At 32.6% G+C, this 16,726-nt stretch overlaps 3 protein-coding genes and 1 pseudogene across 3 annotated transcripts; all 4 read right to left on the minus strand.

The window, feature by feature from the left end:
- The window catches only part of LOC130726518 (putative F-box protein PP2-B12), a 1,787-nt pseudogene extending 982 nt beyond the window's left edge, over positions 1-805 (minus strand).
- Positions 806-3,832: 3,027 nt separating this feature from the next.
- Positions 3,833-5,776, minus strand: LOC130726372 (putative F-box protein PP2-B12). Its single transcript, XM_057577630.1, has 3 exons — positions 5,525-5,776; positions 5,299-5,417; positions 3,833-4,380 (listed from the first exon to the last, which is right to left on the minus strand). The coding sequence occupies exons 1-3, from the start codon at positions 5,774-5,776 to the stop codon at positions 3,981-3,983; spliced, it is 771 nt and encodes a 256-aa protein (XP_057433613.1). The 3' UTR covers positions 3,833-3,980.
- A 3,027-nt stretch (positions 5,777-8,803) lies between these two features.
- Positions 8,804-10,747, minus strand: LOC130726370 (putative F-box protein PP2-B12). Its single transcript, XM_057577629.1, has 3 exons — positions 10,496-10,747; positions 10,270-10,388; positions 8,804-9,351 (listed from the first exon to the last, which is right to left on the minus strand). The coding sequence occupies exons 1-3, from the start codon at positions 10,745-10,747 to the stop codon at positions 8,952-8,954; spliced, it is 771 nt and encodes a 256-aa protein (XP_057433612.1). The 3' UTR covers positions 8,804-8,951.
- Positions 10,748-13,926: 3,179 nt separating this feature from the next.
- On the minus strand, positions 13,927-14,775 carry LOC130724742 (putative F-box protein PP2-B12). Its single transcript, XM_057576030.1, has 2 exons — positions 14,702-14,775; positions 13,927-14,326 (listed from the first exon to the last, which is right to left on the minus strand). Exons 1-2 carry the CDS (start codon positions 14,773-14,775, stop codon positions 13,927-13,929), a joined length of 474 nt encoding a protein of 157 aa, XP_057432013.1.
- Between the last annotated feature and the right edge of the window lie 1,951 nt (positions 14,776-16,726).

The raw sequence follows: 16,726 nt of genomic DNA on the forward strand, positions 1-16,726 counted from the left end.
TTATAAAGGGTTGCAACTAGCTTTTTGAGGAAGAGTCATTAAGAGTAGCTTGAATTCTAATTCTAAGGGTACTAAGGTGCAAGGTGGCAATTGCAGCAGCATCAACTATTACCCAACTTTATTATACTCCGAAGTTTTCAAGAGGGTATTGAATCAAAGAAAGAAATGACAAGATAAACAAGAAAACAAAAGAAAACCCTAATGGTAAAGTGTTTACTTTTCAAGAAGTTTTTGAATAAACTAATTAACCTGGTGCCCAGTTCACTAAATTAAGTTGAGGCCATAGCTAGTTGTAATAAAATAATTACAATGTACCCAAAATCTGACCTTGACTCTGGGAGCGTTGTCCAGGACCAGTCATGTTCACCGTTATCCCAAGCAATGAATAGAGCTTTAGCACCAAGCATGAAGCACTTCTTCCCACTCTTTTTTTTCAATTGAAAGCTCTGCATGCATTTCAGAATGGCACCCACTTGTCAATTGATCCTCTGATCGAAAATCCATAATCTGAGAAATTAAACAATCAAATGAGATTGATGATGAGAGTGGTTACCTTTTTACCATCGTCGATGACGACAGGGTGATCAGAGAGATCGAGGTAGAAGGCTTTCTTTGATGAAGCTTTAGCACGAGAAGGAGATTGGGAAACAATGGAATGAGAATCAGAAGGGAGAAAACGATCCCAGACAGCGTCAGAATCGGCAGCGGAGCGGAAGACCTTAGAAACGAGGGAGATCCTGGCGGCATCCACCGGAGTGGTACGAGACAATATGGCAGCAATACATCCTTCTGGCATCGACTCCATCGTTTAATTGTGTAAACCTAAATAACAATATAATGTATATATAGGAGTCATTAATCTAAATATTAATAAAATTTATTTTAGATAATATTAATAAAAATTAATTTGATAGAATGTCTGACTCTGACTAGGCTCCTTTTACTTCATCATCATGTCATGTCTTCGTAATATGTCTTCTTTTTGCGGTTTTGTGGTAACCTTAATACACTTTGACTATCAAGTCAACATCCAGAAATAAGAATAATTATTAAAGTAAAAAATAATCAATAACTTATATATCATAATTCATTATGTGTATATGGCAGGTTATTAAAAATTTGGACTGAATTAATAAAGATATTTATCAAGTATATTAAATATTAACATATTAACAATTTTTATTCTCTTTAATATGATGGACCTCTTTACATGGGCCGAGATTTATTATATTTATTTTGTAAAAAAAATGCTAACAAATTATTAATTCATTTAAAAACTTTAAATATTCCTAATGATATTATTGAGTATAATAGTTTTTTGGATATAATTTATAGGCACTTTCGGTGTAAAAATATTCACATGTACAACTAATCATATTACTCCATTTTTTGTTTTGAAAAAATTAATTTAAATTTAATTATGAAATGAAGAATTGATGAATTCTTATAAATGGCTATGCAAAAAATTTTAAAAATTTAGTTAATAGTAATTATTAAACTCTTATTTTTTTCACAATAGAATATATTAGTTATTAATAAATATTTATATAGGAAAAAAGATATGAAATAGTTTCCATATATTAGTACAAAATATTAATGGAAATGTTAATTATTATAATTTGGTCAAAACTTGAAATAAATTAATTGCTCTTTCTATTATTAACTCTTTTAGTAAATAAAAAAATATACTTATAACGAATATATTAAATATTAAAATTACTTCAATATGGTTTTGAGTTTGCATCTGCTCTGCCACAGGTGTGGGTGCTATGGGCATTTGGCCTGGAACTGTAAAGCACCAGCCACAAAGAAGAACCCTAGGCAGGAAGAAGTTCACGCTCATGCTGGGACGTCGAAGAAGGTCAGGACTCAGGGCTGTGGCGACACAGATGCGAGGGTAGTAGTGGGCTAGGAGGAGGCGGCTGAAATCCAAGTGGTATCTAAATTCTAATTCGATTACAAAATCAAGGGCTAAATTGACTATTAACTCCAATTAAGTGGTTTATAAATCACATTATGCTGACATTACACTCATATTTCACACAACATCTTTGTTTCGGGATCCATGCTATTATGAACTATATGGATTGCCATATAAATTTAAACTTACTCATATGTCAACATCAATTATGATGAAAGAATTGCGTACATGCCCACTAGTGATAGTTAAGAGTGTCAATGTAATGGCGATTTTTTTTTTTTGTATTTATGGCAGCAAGTCAATTTTTATAATAGTGATAATTGAAAAAAAGGAACTATGATTGTGATAAGTAAATACAACGGAACAATAACTGAAGCATAATATCTATGTTGTTGTTCTTGATGAAATTAAGAGTCAATTAGAAAATAGTCAATCATAAATAGTGTCAACATTTAATATGAAAAAGAAAAAATATTCAATAACTACTACAATGAATAAAGAAAGGAATTGTTACTAGGTGTGTTTCGTTTAGTTTGCCAAAGATGTAGAAGAATAAGTACGCATCATGTATCGCATAAATTCTAACTAAAAATAAGCAGATTGAGAAATGTGACAGGACAAGCCAAGGAAGTATGAAATAACAAGAATGGATAACTTATCCATTAGTATTTTCCACAATACCTATAAAGGAATTCACCTCATATATAATGTTATTTCAAAACAGTTTCATGCAAGAATTCATTAATAAATGAATGCATTCTTATTATCACTATTTTATTCATTTAAACACAGAGCATGTTACTTGAACTACGTGAAATGTAACCTATCCTATTGGAGATAAATCTTATCCCTATGATTTATCAGAAAGTTGTAAAAGTAATTACAGAGATGGCAACATATGCTCTAATAACATTAATAAAACTGGGAAAAAAACAAAGGGAGTTCAAACAAACTCATCCCCAACTCGTTTAATCAAAGATGAGGTTTAAGACTGTAAATGTGTCAATATAAGAACTGAGAAATATCTTTTACAAAAGAAATAATATGACCTAATTGGAAACTCATACTAAAAACAATGACACAATTTTAAACAAAGTTAATACAAAGGGAGAGTACAAGAAGAGGGATAAACAAGGTTTGTGGTTTTCTTCCTTCAGAGAGTTTGGGCTAGACGTACGAGCAGGGCTGGGAACACCTTTGTCCTCCAGAAATTTAGTGCCCTCAAACAAGAAATTATCAAACAATAGTGATTCAAACATGTGGCTCTATGGAAATTAAGTTTGATTCATAAAAAAAAACAACTCAAAAGGTGACCATAAGATTGAATAAACCCGAGAAATACAAATAATTTTCGTTGTTACCGGTGGTTGTATATTGTGATTACAAGGGTTTTAAGCCAGATGTTAGAATTTAAGTTACATCATCATCACCACAAAACATTAAGGAACTTAAGGCAATGTGTGTGTAGGCCTTTTGACTTATGTACTATTGTACACTTGTTTATTTATATAATATGGGACTTCTTTGAGTTACATTTGTGTTACTCTAATATCAAATTACAGTTACTATGTGCTTTCGAAAAAACAACTATAAGTTAACAATAGGGGTAATTACACTATACCCTAAGATTGAGTCACTTAACGACAGTTGCTTGAACCGACAGTAGCATTACATTTTATAAAAGATCAACGACGGTAGGGTGAACTACCGTAATAAATAACTAATTTCTTTTATCCATTTGAAATTTACAACATATTTATGATTAAAGTTAATATTCAACTTCCTGGTTAAAATATTCTAGTAATGCGTTTACACGAGTTCAATTTCTAGTTCAATTAGAAGTTCATTTACCCGGGGCTAATATCCAAAACACATAATTATTCGAGGATACATAAACATAATCTTGTAATAAGAATTATGATGAGCAATATAGTCTGTCACAAGAAGACATCACATGCACATGGTACGTTCAAAACTTGAAGTTTCAAACCAGCAAGCACTATATGTCATCCAAGACACAAGACACAAGACCTACGTATGCAGAGTTCAGTGAGTTTGCTTAATTGTCATCCTTAGGCCTAACTTCTATTCCTTCAATAATGAGGCTGGTATTCCAACAACCATCTAACCGCACAACACTCATCTGAACTTCATCATCTTCCAGGCCTGAATTGAAGAACTCACCCATCTCAATCTCCAACCAATCATCGCTTCTCACACGCGAAAATCGTCCGGGCGCCTCGCGTTCCAATGAGTCTGGATTCAAATAGGCAATTTTAGTCATAATATGACTGCCTATTTTTCTGACTGCTAACACCACAAGAAATTTTTGAACGACATCAATAATCTTGAACACAAGAAAAGCTCCATACAGGGTATTTGGGGACAAGGAAAATGTGTTTATCATCCCATGAATTTCAAGCCAGCACAAATGCCGAAGCACACCAACTTCAGGAAACCTGTTCATAATTTTGCACAAGTTAAAAAGTTAAGGATATAGGAAAAATATGTCAAGTGTGATTCATTGCCTCTTTGCAGGAGTATTTGTACAATAGAATAGTGTTGTGGATATACTAAATGTGATCTAGGGTAATGCTAGCTAATACTTTCTCAGTAAAAAAAATTAATAACTCCAATACTATTGTTTTCAAAAGCATATTAGCTGTGAATAGATTATATCATATCAGATTGCTGAAGCGGTTAAATTTAAATATTTGACAGCTATGTAAGATCAAAAGTAGATCTTACAACACGGGAGAAGAAGGAAAAGAAGAAGTCCTTTCTCAACTTGACACGCCAACAAATCTAAATGAATATGCAAATTCCAATGAAGCGGAAATTGCCACGGGACAAATGATTTTCAGCGTGAAGTTGGATTGCACGTACACAAGTATGTGTGTAGATGTAATGAACTTTCTTTCGTAGCAACAAAGAATGGGAGGATCCAATTAACTTTGTAGCCAATAAAGAAGGAGTTGGTCTTGCTGCTATTATTTCATAGGGTTCATTAAGGCCTCACATTAACTAGAGGTATTGTGCTAAATAAATTCTTATAAAGGGTTGCAACTAGCTTTTTGAGGAAGAGTCATTAAGAGTAGCTTGAATTCTAATTCTAAGGGTACTAAGGTGCAAGGTGGCAATTGCAGCAGCATCAACTATTACCCAACTTTATTATACTCCGAAGTTTTCAAGAGGGTATTGAATCAAAGAAAGAAATGACAAGATAAACAAGAAAACAAAAGAAAACCCTAATGGTAAAGTGTTTACTTTTCAAGAAGTTTTTGAATAAACTAATTAACCTGGTGCCCAGTTCACTAAATTAAGTTGAGGCCATAGCTAGTTGTAATAAAATAATTACAATGTACCCAAAATCTGACCTTGACTCTGGGAGCGTTGTCCAGGACCAGTCATGTTCACCGTTATCCCAAGCAATGAATAGAGCTTTAGCACCAAGCATGAAGCACTTCTTCCCACTCTTTTTTTTCAATTGAAAGCTCTGCATGCATTTCAGAATGGCACCCACTTGTCAATTGATCCTCTGATCGAAAATCCATAATCTGAGAAATTAAACAATCAAATGAGATTGATGATGAGAGTGGTTACCTTTTTACCATCGTCGATGACGACAGGGTGATCAGAGAGATCGAGGTAGAAGGCTTTCTTTGATGAAGCTTTAGCACGAGAAGGAGATTGGGAAACAATGGAATGAGAATCAGAAGGGAGAAAACGATCCCAGACAGCGTCAGAATCGGCAGCGGAGCGGAAGACCTTAGAAACGAGGGAGATCCTGGCGGCATCCACCGGAGTGGTACGAGACAATATGGCAGCAATACATCCTTCTGGCATCGACTCCATCGTTTAATTGTGTAAACCTAAATAACAATATAATGTATATATAGGAGTCATTAATCTAAATATTAATAAAATTTATTTTAGATAATATTAATAAAAATTAATTTGATAGAATGTCTGACTCTGACTAGGCTCCTTTTACTTCATCATCATGTCATGTCTTCGTAATATGTCTTCTTTTTGCGGTTTTGTGGTAACCTTAATACACTTTGACTATCAAGTCAACATCCAGAAATAAGAATAATTATTAAAGTAAAAAATAATCAATAACTTATATATCATAATTCATTATGTGTATATGGCAGGTTATTAAAAATTTGGACTGAATTAATAAAGATATTTATCAAGTATATTAAATATTAACATATTAACAATTTTTATTCTCTTTAATATGATGGACCTCTTTACATGGGCCGAGATTTATTATATTTATTTTGTAAAAAAAATGCTAACAAATTATTAATTCATTTAAAAACTTTAAATATTCCTAATGATATTATTGAGTATAATAGTTTTTTGGATATAATTTATAGGCACTTTCGGTGTAAAAATATTCACATGTACAACTAATCATATTACTCCATTTTTTGTTTTGAAAAAATTAATTTAAATTTAATTATGAAATGAAGAATTGATGAATTCTTATAAATGGCTATGCAAAAAATTTTAAAAATTTAGTTAATAGTAATTATTAAACTCTTATTTTTTTCACAATAGAATATATTAGTTATTAATAAATATTTATATAGGAAAAAAGATATGAAATAGTTTCCATATATTAGTACAAAATATTAATGGAAATGTTAATTATTATAATTTGGTCAAAACTTGAAATAAATTAATTGCTCTTTCTATTATTAACTCTTTTAGTAAATAAAAAAATATACTTATAACGAATATATTAAATATTAAAATTACTTCAATATGGTTTTGAGTTTGCATCTGCTCTGCCACAGGTGTGGGTGCTATGGGCATTTGGCCTGGAACTGTAAAGCACCAGCCACAAAGAAGAACCCTAGGCAGGAAGAAGTTCACGCTCATGCTGGGACGTCGAAGAAGGTCAGGACTCAGGGCTGTGGCGACACAGATGCGAGGGTAGTAGTGGGCTAGGAGGAGGCGGCTGAAATCCAAGTGGTATCTAAATTCTAATTCGATTACAAAATCAAGGACTAAATTGACTATTAACTCCAATTAAGTGGTTTATAAATCACATTATGCTGACATTACACTCATATTTCACACAACATCTTTGTTTCGGGATCCATGCTATTATGAACTATATGGATTGCCATATAAATTTAAACTTACTCATATGTCAACATCAATTATGATGAAAGAATTGCGTACATGCCCACTAGTGATAGTTAAGAGTGTCAATGTAATGGCGATTTTTTTTTTTTGTATTTATGGCAGCAAGTCAATTTTTATAATAGTGATAATTGAAAAAAAGGAACTATGATTGTGATAAGTAAATACAACGGAACAATAACTGAAGCATAATATCTATGTTGTTGTTCTTGATGAAATTAAGAGTCAATTAGAAAATAGTCAATCATAAATAGTGTCAACATTTAATATGAAAAAGAAAAAATATTCAATAACTACTACAATGAATAAAGAAAGGAATTGTTACTAGGTGTGTTTCGTTTAGTTTGCCAAAGATGTAGAAGAATAAGTACGCATCATGTATCGCATAAATTCTAACTAAAAATAAGCAGATTGAGAAATGTGACAGGACAAGCCAAGGAAGTATGAAATAACAAGAATGGATAACTTATCCATTAGTATTTTCCACAATACCTATAAAGGAATTCACCTCATATATAATGTTATTTCAAAACAGTTTCATGCAAGAATTCATTAATAAATGAATGCATTCTTATTATCACTATTTTATTCATTTAAACACAGAGCATGTTACTTGAACTACGTGAAATGTAACCTATCCTATTGGAGATAAATCTTATCCCTATGATTTATCAGAAAGTTGTAAAAGTAATTACAGAGATGGCAACATATGCTCTAATAACATTAATAAAACTGGGAAAAAAACAAAGGGAGTTCAAACAAACTCATCCCCAACTCGTTTAATCAAAGATGAGGTTTAAGACTGTAAATGTGTCAATATAAGAACTGAGAAATATCTTTTACAAAAGAAATAATATGACCTAATTGGAAACTCATACTAAAAACAATGACACAATTTTAAACAAAGTTAATACAAAGGGAGAGTACAAGAAGAGGGATAAACAAGGTTTGTGGTTTTCTTCCTTCAGAGAGTTTGGGCTAGACGTACGAGCAGGGCTGGGAACACCTTTGTCCTCCAGAAATTTAGTGCCCTCAAACAAGAAATTATCAAACAATAGTGATTCAAACATGTGGCTCTATGGAAATTAAGTTTGATTCATAAAAAAAAACAACTCAAAAGGTGACCATAAGATTGAATAAACCCGAGAAATACAAATAATTTTCGTTGTTACCGGTGGTTGTATATTGTGATTACAAGGGTTTTAAGCCAGATGTTAGAATTTAAGTTACATCATCATCACCACAAAACATTAAGGAACTTAAGGCAATGTGTGTGTAGGCCTTTTGACTTATGTACTATTGTACACTTGTTTATTTATATAATATGGGACTTCTTTGAGTTACATTTGTGTTACTCTAATATCAAATTACAGTTACTATGTGCTTTCGAAAAAACAACTATAAGTTAACAATAGGGGTAATTACACTATACCCTAAGATTGAGTCACTTAACGACAGTTGCTTGAACCGACAGTAGCATTACATTTTATAAAAGATCAACGACGGTAGGGTGAACTACCGTAATAAATAACTAATTTCTTTTATCCATTTGAAATTTACAACATATTTATGATTAAAGTTAATATTCAACTTCCTGGTTAAAATATTCTAGTAATGCGTTTACACGAGTTCAATTTCTAGTTCAATTAGAAGTTCATTTACCCGGGGCTAATATCCAAAACACATAATTATTCGAGGATACATAAACATAATCTTGTAATAAGAATTATGATGAGCAATATAGTCTGTCACAAGAAGACATCACATGCACATGGTACGTTCAAAACTTGAAGTTTCAAACCAGCAAGCACTATATGTCATCCAAGACACAAGACACAAGACCTACGTATGCAGAGTTCAGTGAGTTTGCTTAATTGTCATCCTTAGGCCTAACTTCTATTCCTTCAATAATGAGGCTGGTATTCCAACAACCATCTAACCGCACAACACTCATCTGAACTTCATCATCTTCCAGGCCTGAATTGAAGAACTCACCCATCTCAATCTCCAACCAATCATCGCTTCTCACACGCGAAAATCGTCCGGGCGCCTCGCGTTCCAATGAGTCTGGATTCAAATAGGCAATTTTAGTCATAATATGACTGCCTATTTTTCTGACTGCTAACACCACAAGAAATTTTTGAACGACATCAATAATCTTGAACACAAGAAAAGCTCCATACAGGGTATTTGGGGACAAGGAAAATGTGTTTATCATCCCATGAATTTCAAGCCAGCACAAATGCCGAAGCACACCAACTTCAGGAAACCTGTTCATAATTTTGCACAAGTTAAAAAGTTAAGGATATAGGAAAAATATGTCAAGTGTGATTCATTGCCTCTTTGCAGGAGTATTTGTACAATAGAATAGTGTTGTGGATATACTAAATGTGATCTAGGGTAATGCTAGCTAATACTTTCTCAGTAAAAAAAATTAATAACTCCAATACTATTGTTTTCAAAAGCATATTAGCTGTGAATAGATTATATCATATCAGATTGCTGAAGCGGTTAAATTTAAATATTTGACAGCTATGTAAGATCAAAAGTAGATCTTACAACACGGGAGAAGAAGGAAAAGAAGAAGTCCTTTCTCAACTTGACACGCCAACAAATCTAAATGAATATGCAAATTCCAATGAAGCGGAAATTGCCACGGGACAAATGATTTTCAGCGTGAAGTTGGATTGCACGTACACAAGTATGTGTGTAGATGTAATGAACTTTCTTTCGTAGCAACAAAGAATGGGAGGATCCAATTAACTTTGTAGCCAATAAAGAAGGAGTTGGTCTTGCTGCTATTATTTCATAGGGTTCATTAAGGCCTCACATTAACTAGAGGTATTGTGCTAAATAAATTCTTATAAAGGGTCGCAACTAGCTTTTTGAGGAAGAGTCATTAAGAGTAGCTTGAATTCTAATTCTAAGGGTACTAAGGTGCAAGGTGGCAATTGCAGCAGCATCAACTATTACCCAACTTTATTATACTCCGAAGTTTTCAAGAGGGTATTGAATCAAAGAAAGAAATGACAAGATAAACAAGAAAACAAAAGAAAACCCTAATGGTAAAGTGTTTACTTTTCAAGAAGTTTTTGAATAAACTAATTAACCTGGTGCCCAGTTCACTAAATTAAGTTGAGGCCATAGCTAGTTGTAATAAAATAATTACAATGTACCCAAAATCTGACCTTGACTCTGGGAGCGTTGTCCAGGACCAGTCATGTTCACCGTTATCCCAAGCAATGAATAGAGCTTTAGCACCAAGCATGAAGCACTTCTTCCCACTCTTTTTTTTCAATTGAAAGCTCTGCATGCATTTCAGAATGGCACCCACTTGTCAATTGATCCTCTGATCGAAAATCCATAATCTGAGAAATTAAACAATCAAATGAGATTGATGATGAGAGTGGTTACCTTTTTACCATCGTCGATGACGACAGGGTGATCAGAGAGATCGAGGTAGAAGGCTTTCTTTGATGAAGCTTTAGCACGAGAAGGAGATTGGGAAACAATGGAATGAGAATCAGAAGGGAGAAAACGATCCCAGACAGCGTCAGAATCGGCAGCGGAGCGGAAGACCTTAGAAACGAGGGAGATCCTGGCGGCATCCACCGGAGTGGTACGAGACAATATGGCAGCAATACATCCTTCTGGCATCGACTCCATCGTTTAATTGTGTAAACCTAAATAACAATATAATGTATATATAGGAGTCATTAATCTAAATATTAATAAAATTTATTTTAGATAATATTAATAAAAATTAATTTGATAGAATGTCTGACTCTGACTAGGCTCCTTTTACTTCATCATCATGTCATGTCTTCGTAATATGTCTTCTTTTTGCGGTTTTGTGGTAACCTTAATACACTTTGACTATCAAGTCAACATCCAGAAATAAGAATAATTATTAAAGTAAAAAATAATCAATAACTTATATATCATAATTCATTATGTGTATATGGCAGGTTATTAAAAATTTGGACTGAATTAATAAAGATATTTATCAAGTATATTAAATATTAACATATTAACAATTTTTATTCTCTTTAATATGATGGACCTCTTTACATGGGCCGAGATTTATTATATTTATTTTGTAAAAAAAATGCTAACAAATTATTAATTCATTTAAAAACTTTAAATATTCCTAATGATATTATTGAGTATAATAGTTTTTTGGATATAATTTATAGGCACTTTCGGTGTAAAAATATTCACATGTACAACTAATCATATTACTCCATTTTTTGTTTTGAAAAAATTAATTTAAATTTAATTATGAAATGAAGAATTGATGAATTCTTATAAATGGCTATGCAAAAAATTTTAAAAATTTAGTTAATAGTAATTATTAAACTCTTATTTTTTTCACAATAGAATATATTAGTTATTAATAAATATTTATATAGGAAAAAAGATATGAAATAGTTTCCATATATTAGTACAAAATATTAATGGAAATGTTAATTATTATAATTTGGTCAAAACTTGAAATAAATTAATTGCTCTTTCTATTATTAACTCTTTTAGTAAATAAAAAAATATACTTATAACGAATATATTAAATATTAAAATTACTTCAATATGGTTTTGAGTTTGCATCTGCTCTGCCACAGGTGTGGGTGCTATGGGCATTTGGCCTGGAACTGTAAAGCACCAGCCACAAAGAAGAACCCTAGGCAGGAAGAAGTTCACGCTCATGCTGGGACGTCGAAGAAGGTCAGGACTCAGGGCTGTGGCGACACAGATGCGAGGGTAGTAGTGGGCTAGGAGGAGGCGGCTGAAATCCAAGTGGTATCTAAATTCTAATTCGATTACAAAATCAAGGACTAAATTGACTATTAACTCCAATTAAGTGGTTTATAAATCACATTATGCTGACATTACACTCATATTTCACACTACATCTTTGTTTCGGGATCCATGCTATTATGAACTATATGGATTGCCATATAAATTTAAACTTACTCATATGTCAACATCAATTATGATGAAAGAATTGCGTACATGCCCACTAGTGATAGTTAAGAGTGTCAATGTAATGGCGATTTTTTTTTTTGTATTTATGGCAGCAAGTCAATTTTTATAATAGTGATAATTGAAAAAAAGGAACTATGATTGTGATAAGTAAATACAACGGAACAATAACTGAAGCATAATATCTATGTTGTTGTTCTTGATGAAATTAAGAGTCAATTAGAAAATAGTCAATCATAAATAGTGTCAACATTTAATATGAAAAAGAAAAAATATTCAATAACTACTACAATGAATAAAGAAAGGAATTGTTACTAGGTGTGTTTCGTTTAGTTTGCCAAAGATGTAGAAGAATAAGTACGCATCATGTATCGCATAAATTCTAACTAAAAATAAGCAGATTGAGAAATGTGACAGGACAAGCCAAGGAAGTATGAAATAACAAGAATGGATAACTTATCCATTAGTATTTTCCACAATACCTATAAAGGAATTCACCTCATATATAATGTTATTTCAAAACAGTTTCATGCAAGAATTCATTAATAAATGAATGCATTCTTATTATCACTATTTTATTCATTTAAACACAGAACATGTTACTTGAACTACGTGAAATGTAACCTATCCTATTGGAGATAAATCTTATCCCTATGATTTATCAGAAAGTTGTAAAAGTAATTACAGAGATGGCAACATATGCTCTAATAACATTAATAAAACTGGGAAAAAAACAAAGGGAGTTCAAACAAACTCATCCCCAACTCGTTTAATCAAAGATGAGGTTTAAGACTGTAAATGTGTCAATATAAGAACTGAGAAATATCTTTTACAAAAGAAATAATATGACCTAATTGGAAACTCATACTAAAAACAATGACACAATTTTAAACAAAGTTAATACAAAGGGAGAGTACAAGAAGAGGGATAAACAAGGTTTGTGGTTTTCTTCCTTCAGAGAGTTTGGGCTAGACGTACGAGCAGGGCTGGGAACATCTTTGTCCTCCAGAAATTTAGTGCCCTCAAACAAGAAATTATCAAACAATAGTGATTCAAACATGTGGCTCTATGGAAATTAAGTTTGATTCATAAAAAAAAACAACTCAAAAGGTGACCATAAGATTGAATAAACCCGAGAAATACAAATAATTTTCGTTGTTACCGGTGGTTGTATATTGTGATTACAAGGGTTTTAAGCCAGATGTTAGAATTTAAGTTACATCATCATCACCACAAAACATTAAGGAACTTAAGGCAATGTGTGTGTAGGCCTTTTGACTTATGTACTATTGTACACTTGTTTATTTATATAATATGGGACTTCTTTGAGTTACATTTGTGTTACTCTAATATCAAATTATAGTTACCATTTGCTTTCTAAAAACAACTATAAGTTAACACTGGGGGTAATTACGCTATACCTTAAGATTGAGTCACTTAACGACAGTTGCTTGAACCACCAGTAGCATTACTTTTTATAAAAGATCAACGACGGTTGGGTGTACTACCGTAATAAATAACTAATTTCTTTTATACATTTGAAATTTACAATATATTTATATTTATGATTAAAGTTAATATTCAACTTTCTGGTTAAAATATTCTAGTAATGCGTTTACACAAATTCAATTTCTAGTTCAATTAGAAGTTCATTTACCCGGGGCTAATATCCAAAACACATAATTATTCGAGTATACATAAACATAATCTTGTAATAAGAATTATGATGAGCAATATAGCGTATCACAAGAAGACATCACATGCACATGGTACTTTCAAAACTTGAAGCTTCAAACCAGCAAGCACTATATGTCATCCAAGAAACAAGACGCAAGACCTACGTATGCAGAGTTCAGTGAGTTTTCTTAATTGTCATCCTTAGGCCTAACTTCTATTCCTTCAATAATGAGACTGGTATTCCAACAACCATCTAACCGCACAACACTCATTTGAACTTCTTCATCTTCCAGGCCTGAATTGAAGAACTCACCCATCTCAATCTCCAACCAATCATCGCTTCTCACACGTGGAAACTGGCCGGGTGCCTCGCGTTCCAATGAGTATGGATTCAAATAGGCCATTTTAGTCATAATATGACCGCGTATTTTTCTGACTGATAACACCACAAGAAATTTATGAACGACATCAATAATCTTGAACACAAGAAAAGCTCTGTACAGAGTATTTGGGGACAAGGAAAATGTGTTTATCATGCCATGAATTTCAAGCCAGCACAAATGCCGAAGCACACCAACTTCAGGTAACCTGTTCATAATTTTGCACAAGTTAAAAAGTTAAGGATATAGGAAAAATATGTCAAGTGTGATTCATTGCCTCTTTGAAGGAGTACTTGTACAGTAGAATAGTGTTGTGCATATACTAAATGTGATCTAGGGTAACGCTAACTAATACTTTCTTAGTAAAAAAAATTAATAACTCCAATACTATTGTAGGAGTAGTTATTTCCTTTGAATTAGTCTATAGTGGTGGGTTATTTCATTATTTCAGTTTCTCATATGTGTAAAGCTATATTTTAGCTAAGTTGTTTCTTTCAATAAACTGAATTCTTCCTTTCAATTTCCTTATCTTTCACATATGTGTTTTGGTTCTCAACACTTTCAATTTGATAAAGAGCACAACTGTTCATCAAGTTCAGAGAGTCGACGGGTTGTCTTATTTTGGGAGAGGAGTGCATCAAAGTCCAATTCAACCATGAGCGTTTTCTCTCTAAGGATAGCGTCTTTTGAATGCTCCAGCCCGGGCTTCTCTAAACCCTTTCTCTTATAATTTTGTTTATCATGTTGATTGGAATTTTTTGTGTTTGATTAATATAATTTTGTAACTCTCAGTATATATTATTTTCACGTTTGATTTTACTTCCAACAATCGTAGAGAGAAAAGTCTCTTTGGTTTTGAAAGTGTTTAAAAATTGTGTTTCAATTAATTAACATGTTTGCCTAGAATAATGTTTATGAGAAATTTTCTTATTGTTGACAATCAAGAACCCTAACAATTTGTGTTTTGACAATTTGTTCAAGCTTTGTTGAAGTAGTTGATGCGTATTTGTGTGAAAGTATATGCAATTTTCCATTGAAGTGTGGTTTTGTTTCCAGTTGCACTGTCTCTTTGATGAGTTGTAGTTTTAATCTAAAGATGCATTAGAACTAACGAAATGGAAAAATCAAATTTACCTATCTCGTTAAAATCCTAATTGAGTGATGAGTAATAGGCTTAATACATCAGAAGATCCCTATAATTGTAAAGGGAATCAAATTCAGGGCCTAAAAAATTTTCGCATCAAATTGGGTCCCTAAGAAATTTTTTTTAATTCAATTAAGGTCAAATGTTGTCAGACCTCAATTTTGTCATAGTCATCAATTACACGTGGCTTTTATAATTATTTTTTAATTAAAAATTTATAAAACTTTATTTTTTTTAATTCCAACACATTTATTTAAGTAGAAAAAAATTAAAAAACTTAAAAAATCCCTAATTTAAATAAAATCCCTTAACTAAATAATAACCTAATCTAATAATTTAATAATAACAAAAAAACATCAAATTAAATCATTCCTCTTCTGCACCTATCACGAGAGAGAAGAAACATATCACAAGTAGAACAACAGCGGTAGTATCCATCAAGAAGAAGAAGAATTCATTTTCCCCCAAATTAAATCATTCCTCTTCTGCACCTATTCTTTTTATTCTTTTGTTTATCCAAAAAAATCCATTCTTCTTCCCCACCCAACAAACCCAGACAACCAGAACCCCACCGCCCCACAACCCCGCCGCCCCCAACCCCACCTCACTTAGAACCCCGCCGCCCCTAATCCAGATGCAAATTTGAACTCAGCCTCACCAACCTAGATCCGACCCAGATCGAAGCATATCCGGACAAATTGATGCAAGGAGACAGAAAAGGTGCAGCAAGGCGAGCTTGAGTTTGGCAATGGCAGCAAGAAAGGGTTGGGTGTGGTGGTTGGGGTGGGTTTCGATTTTGCTGGTTGCAAGAAGATGAAATTTGGGTAGATGGTGGTGGTACGTGGGTTTGGAGGTGGGTTGGGGTTTTGTTTTTGGATTCTGGATTTTTGGTGTGGTTATGGGTTTTCAATGGTGGAGAGGGAAGAGGTGAGGAAGGTTGCAGGGAGTGTTCTGTTTTATTTTTAGATTTAGGTTTTTATTTACATTAGAGATTTTATTAAGTTTTTATTTTTTATTTATGCTTTAATATATGAGTTGGATTTAAAAAACTAAGTTTTAGGAATTTTTTCAATTAAAAAAAAATTTAAATGTCACGTGGAAAAGCTGAGTAGGTTAAAATTGAAGCCACTTCAGCATCAGACACACTTTGTCCTTAATTGAATTAAAAAAAAAATTCTTAGGGACCCAATTTGATGCGAAAATTTTCCAGGCCCTGAAACTGATTCCCTTTACAAATTCAGGGGCCTTCTGATGTATTAAGTCTGAGTAATAGCTAATTTTAATCTTTAGAAGTTTATAGTTTATGTTAGTTAAATTTCTATGCTCTTTTTTTATTTTTGAAATGCAAAGAAGTTTACTTATTTAAGGCTTAATTGTACTTTTGGTCCCCTAACTATTGTCTTCTTGCAAAAATCGTCCCCAAACTTCAAAATTAGCAAAAAAACGTCTCAAAGTTTACATGTC

Source organism: Lotus japonicus, chromosome 6 (assembly GCF_012489685.1).
Source record: "Lotus japonicus ecotype B-129 chromosome 6, LjGifu_v1.2".
NCBI lineage: Eukaryota > Viridiplantae > Streptophyta > Magnoliopsida > Fabales > Fabaceae > Lotus > Lotus japonicus.

What these genes read in the sequence shown, in the direction of transcription:
- LOC130726370 (XM_057577629.1), bottom strand. Translation starts at nt 10,747, where the DNA reads ATGGAGTCGATGCCAGAAGGATGTATTGCTGCCATATTGTCTCGTACC. An exon ending in TCATCGACGATGGTAAAAAG is followed by an intron (nt 10,389 to 10,495) that starts GTAACCACTCTC and finishes AAATGCATGCAG; the next exon opens with AGCTTTCAATTGAAAAAAAA. An exon ending in ACAACGCTCCCAGAGTCAAG is followed by an intron (nt 9,352 to 10,269) that starts GTCAGATTTTGG and finishes AATTATGAACAG; the next exon opens with GTTTCCTGAAGTTGGTGTGC.
- LOC130726372 (XM_057577630.1), bottom strand. Translation starts at nt 5,776, where the DNA reads ATGGAGTCGATGCCAGAAGGATGTATTGCTGCCATATTGTCTCGTACC. An exon ending in TCATCGACGATGGTAAAAAG is followed by an intron (nt 5,418 to 5,524) that starts GTAACCACTCTC and finishes AAATGCATGCAG; the next exon opens with AGCTTTCAATTGAAAAAAAA. An exon ending in ACAACGCTCCCAGAGTCAAG is followed by an intron (nt 4,381 to 5,298) that starts GTCAGATTTTGG and finishes AATTATGAACAG; the next exon opens with GTTTCCTGAAGTTGGTGTGC.
- LOC130724742 (XM_057576030.1), bottom strand. Translation starts at nt 14,775, where the DNA reads ATGGTTGAATTGGACTTTGATGCACTCCTCTCCCAAAATAAGACAACC. An exon ending in CTCTCTGAACTTGATGAACA is followed by an intron (nt 14,327 to 14,701) that starts GTTGTGCTCTTT and finishes AATTATGAACAG; the next exon opens with GTTACCTGAAGTTGGTGTGC.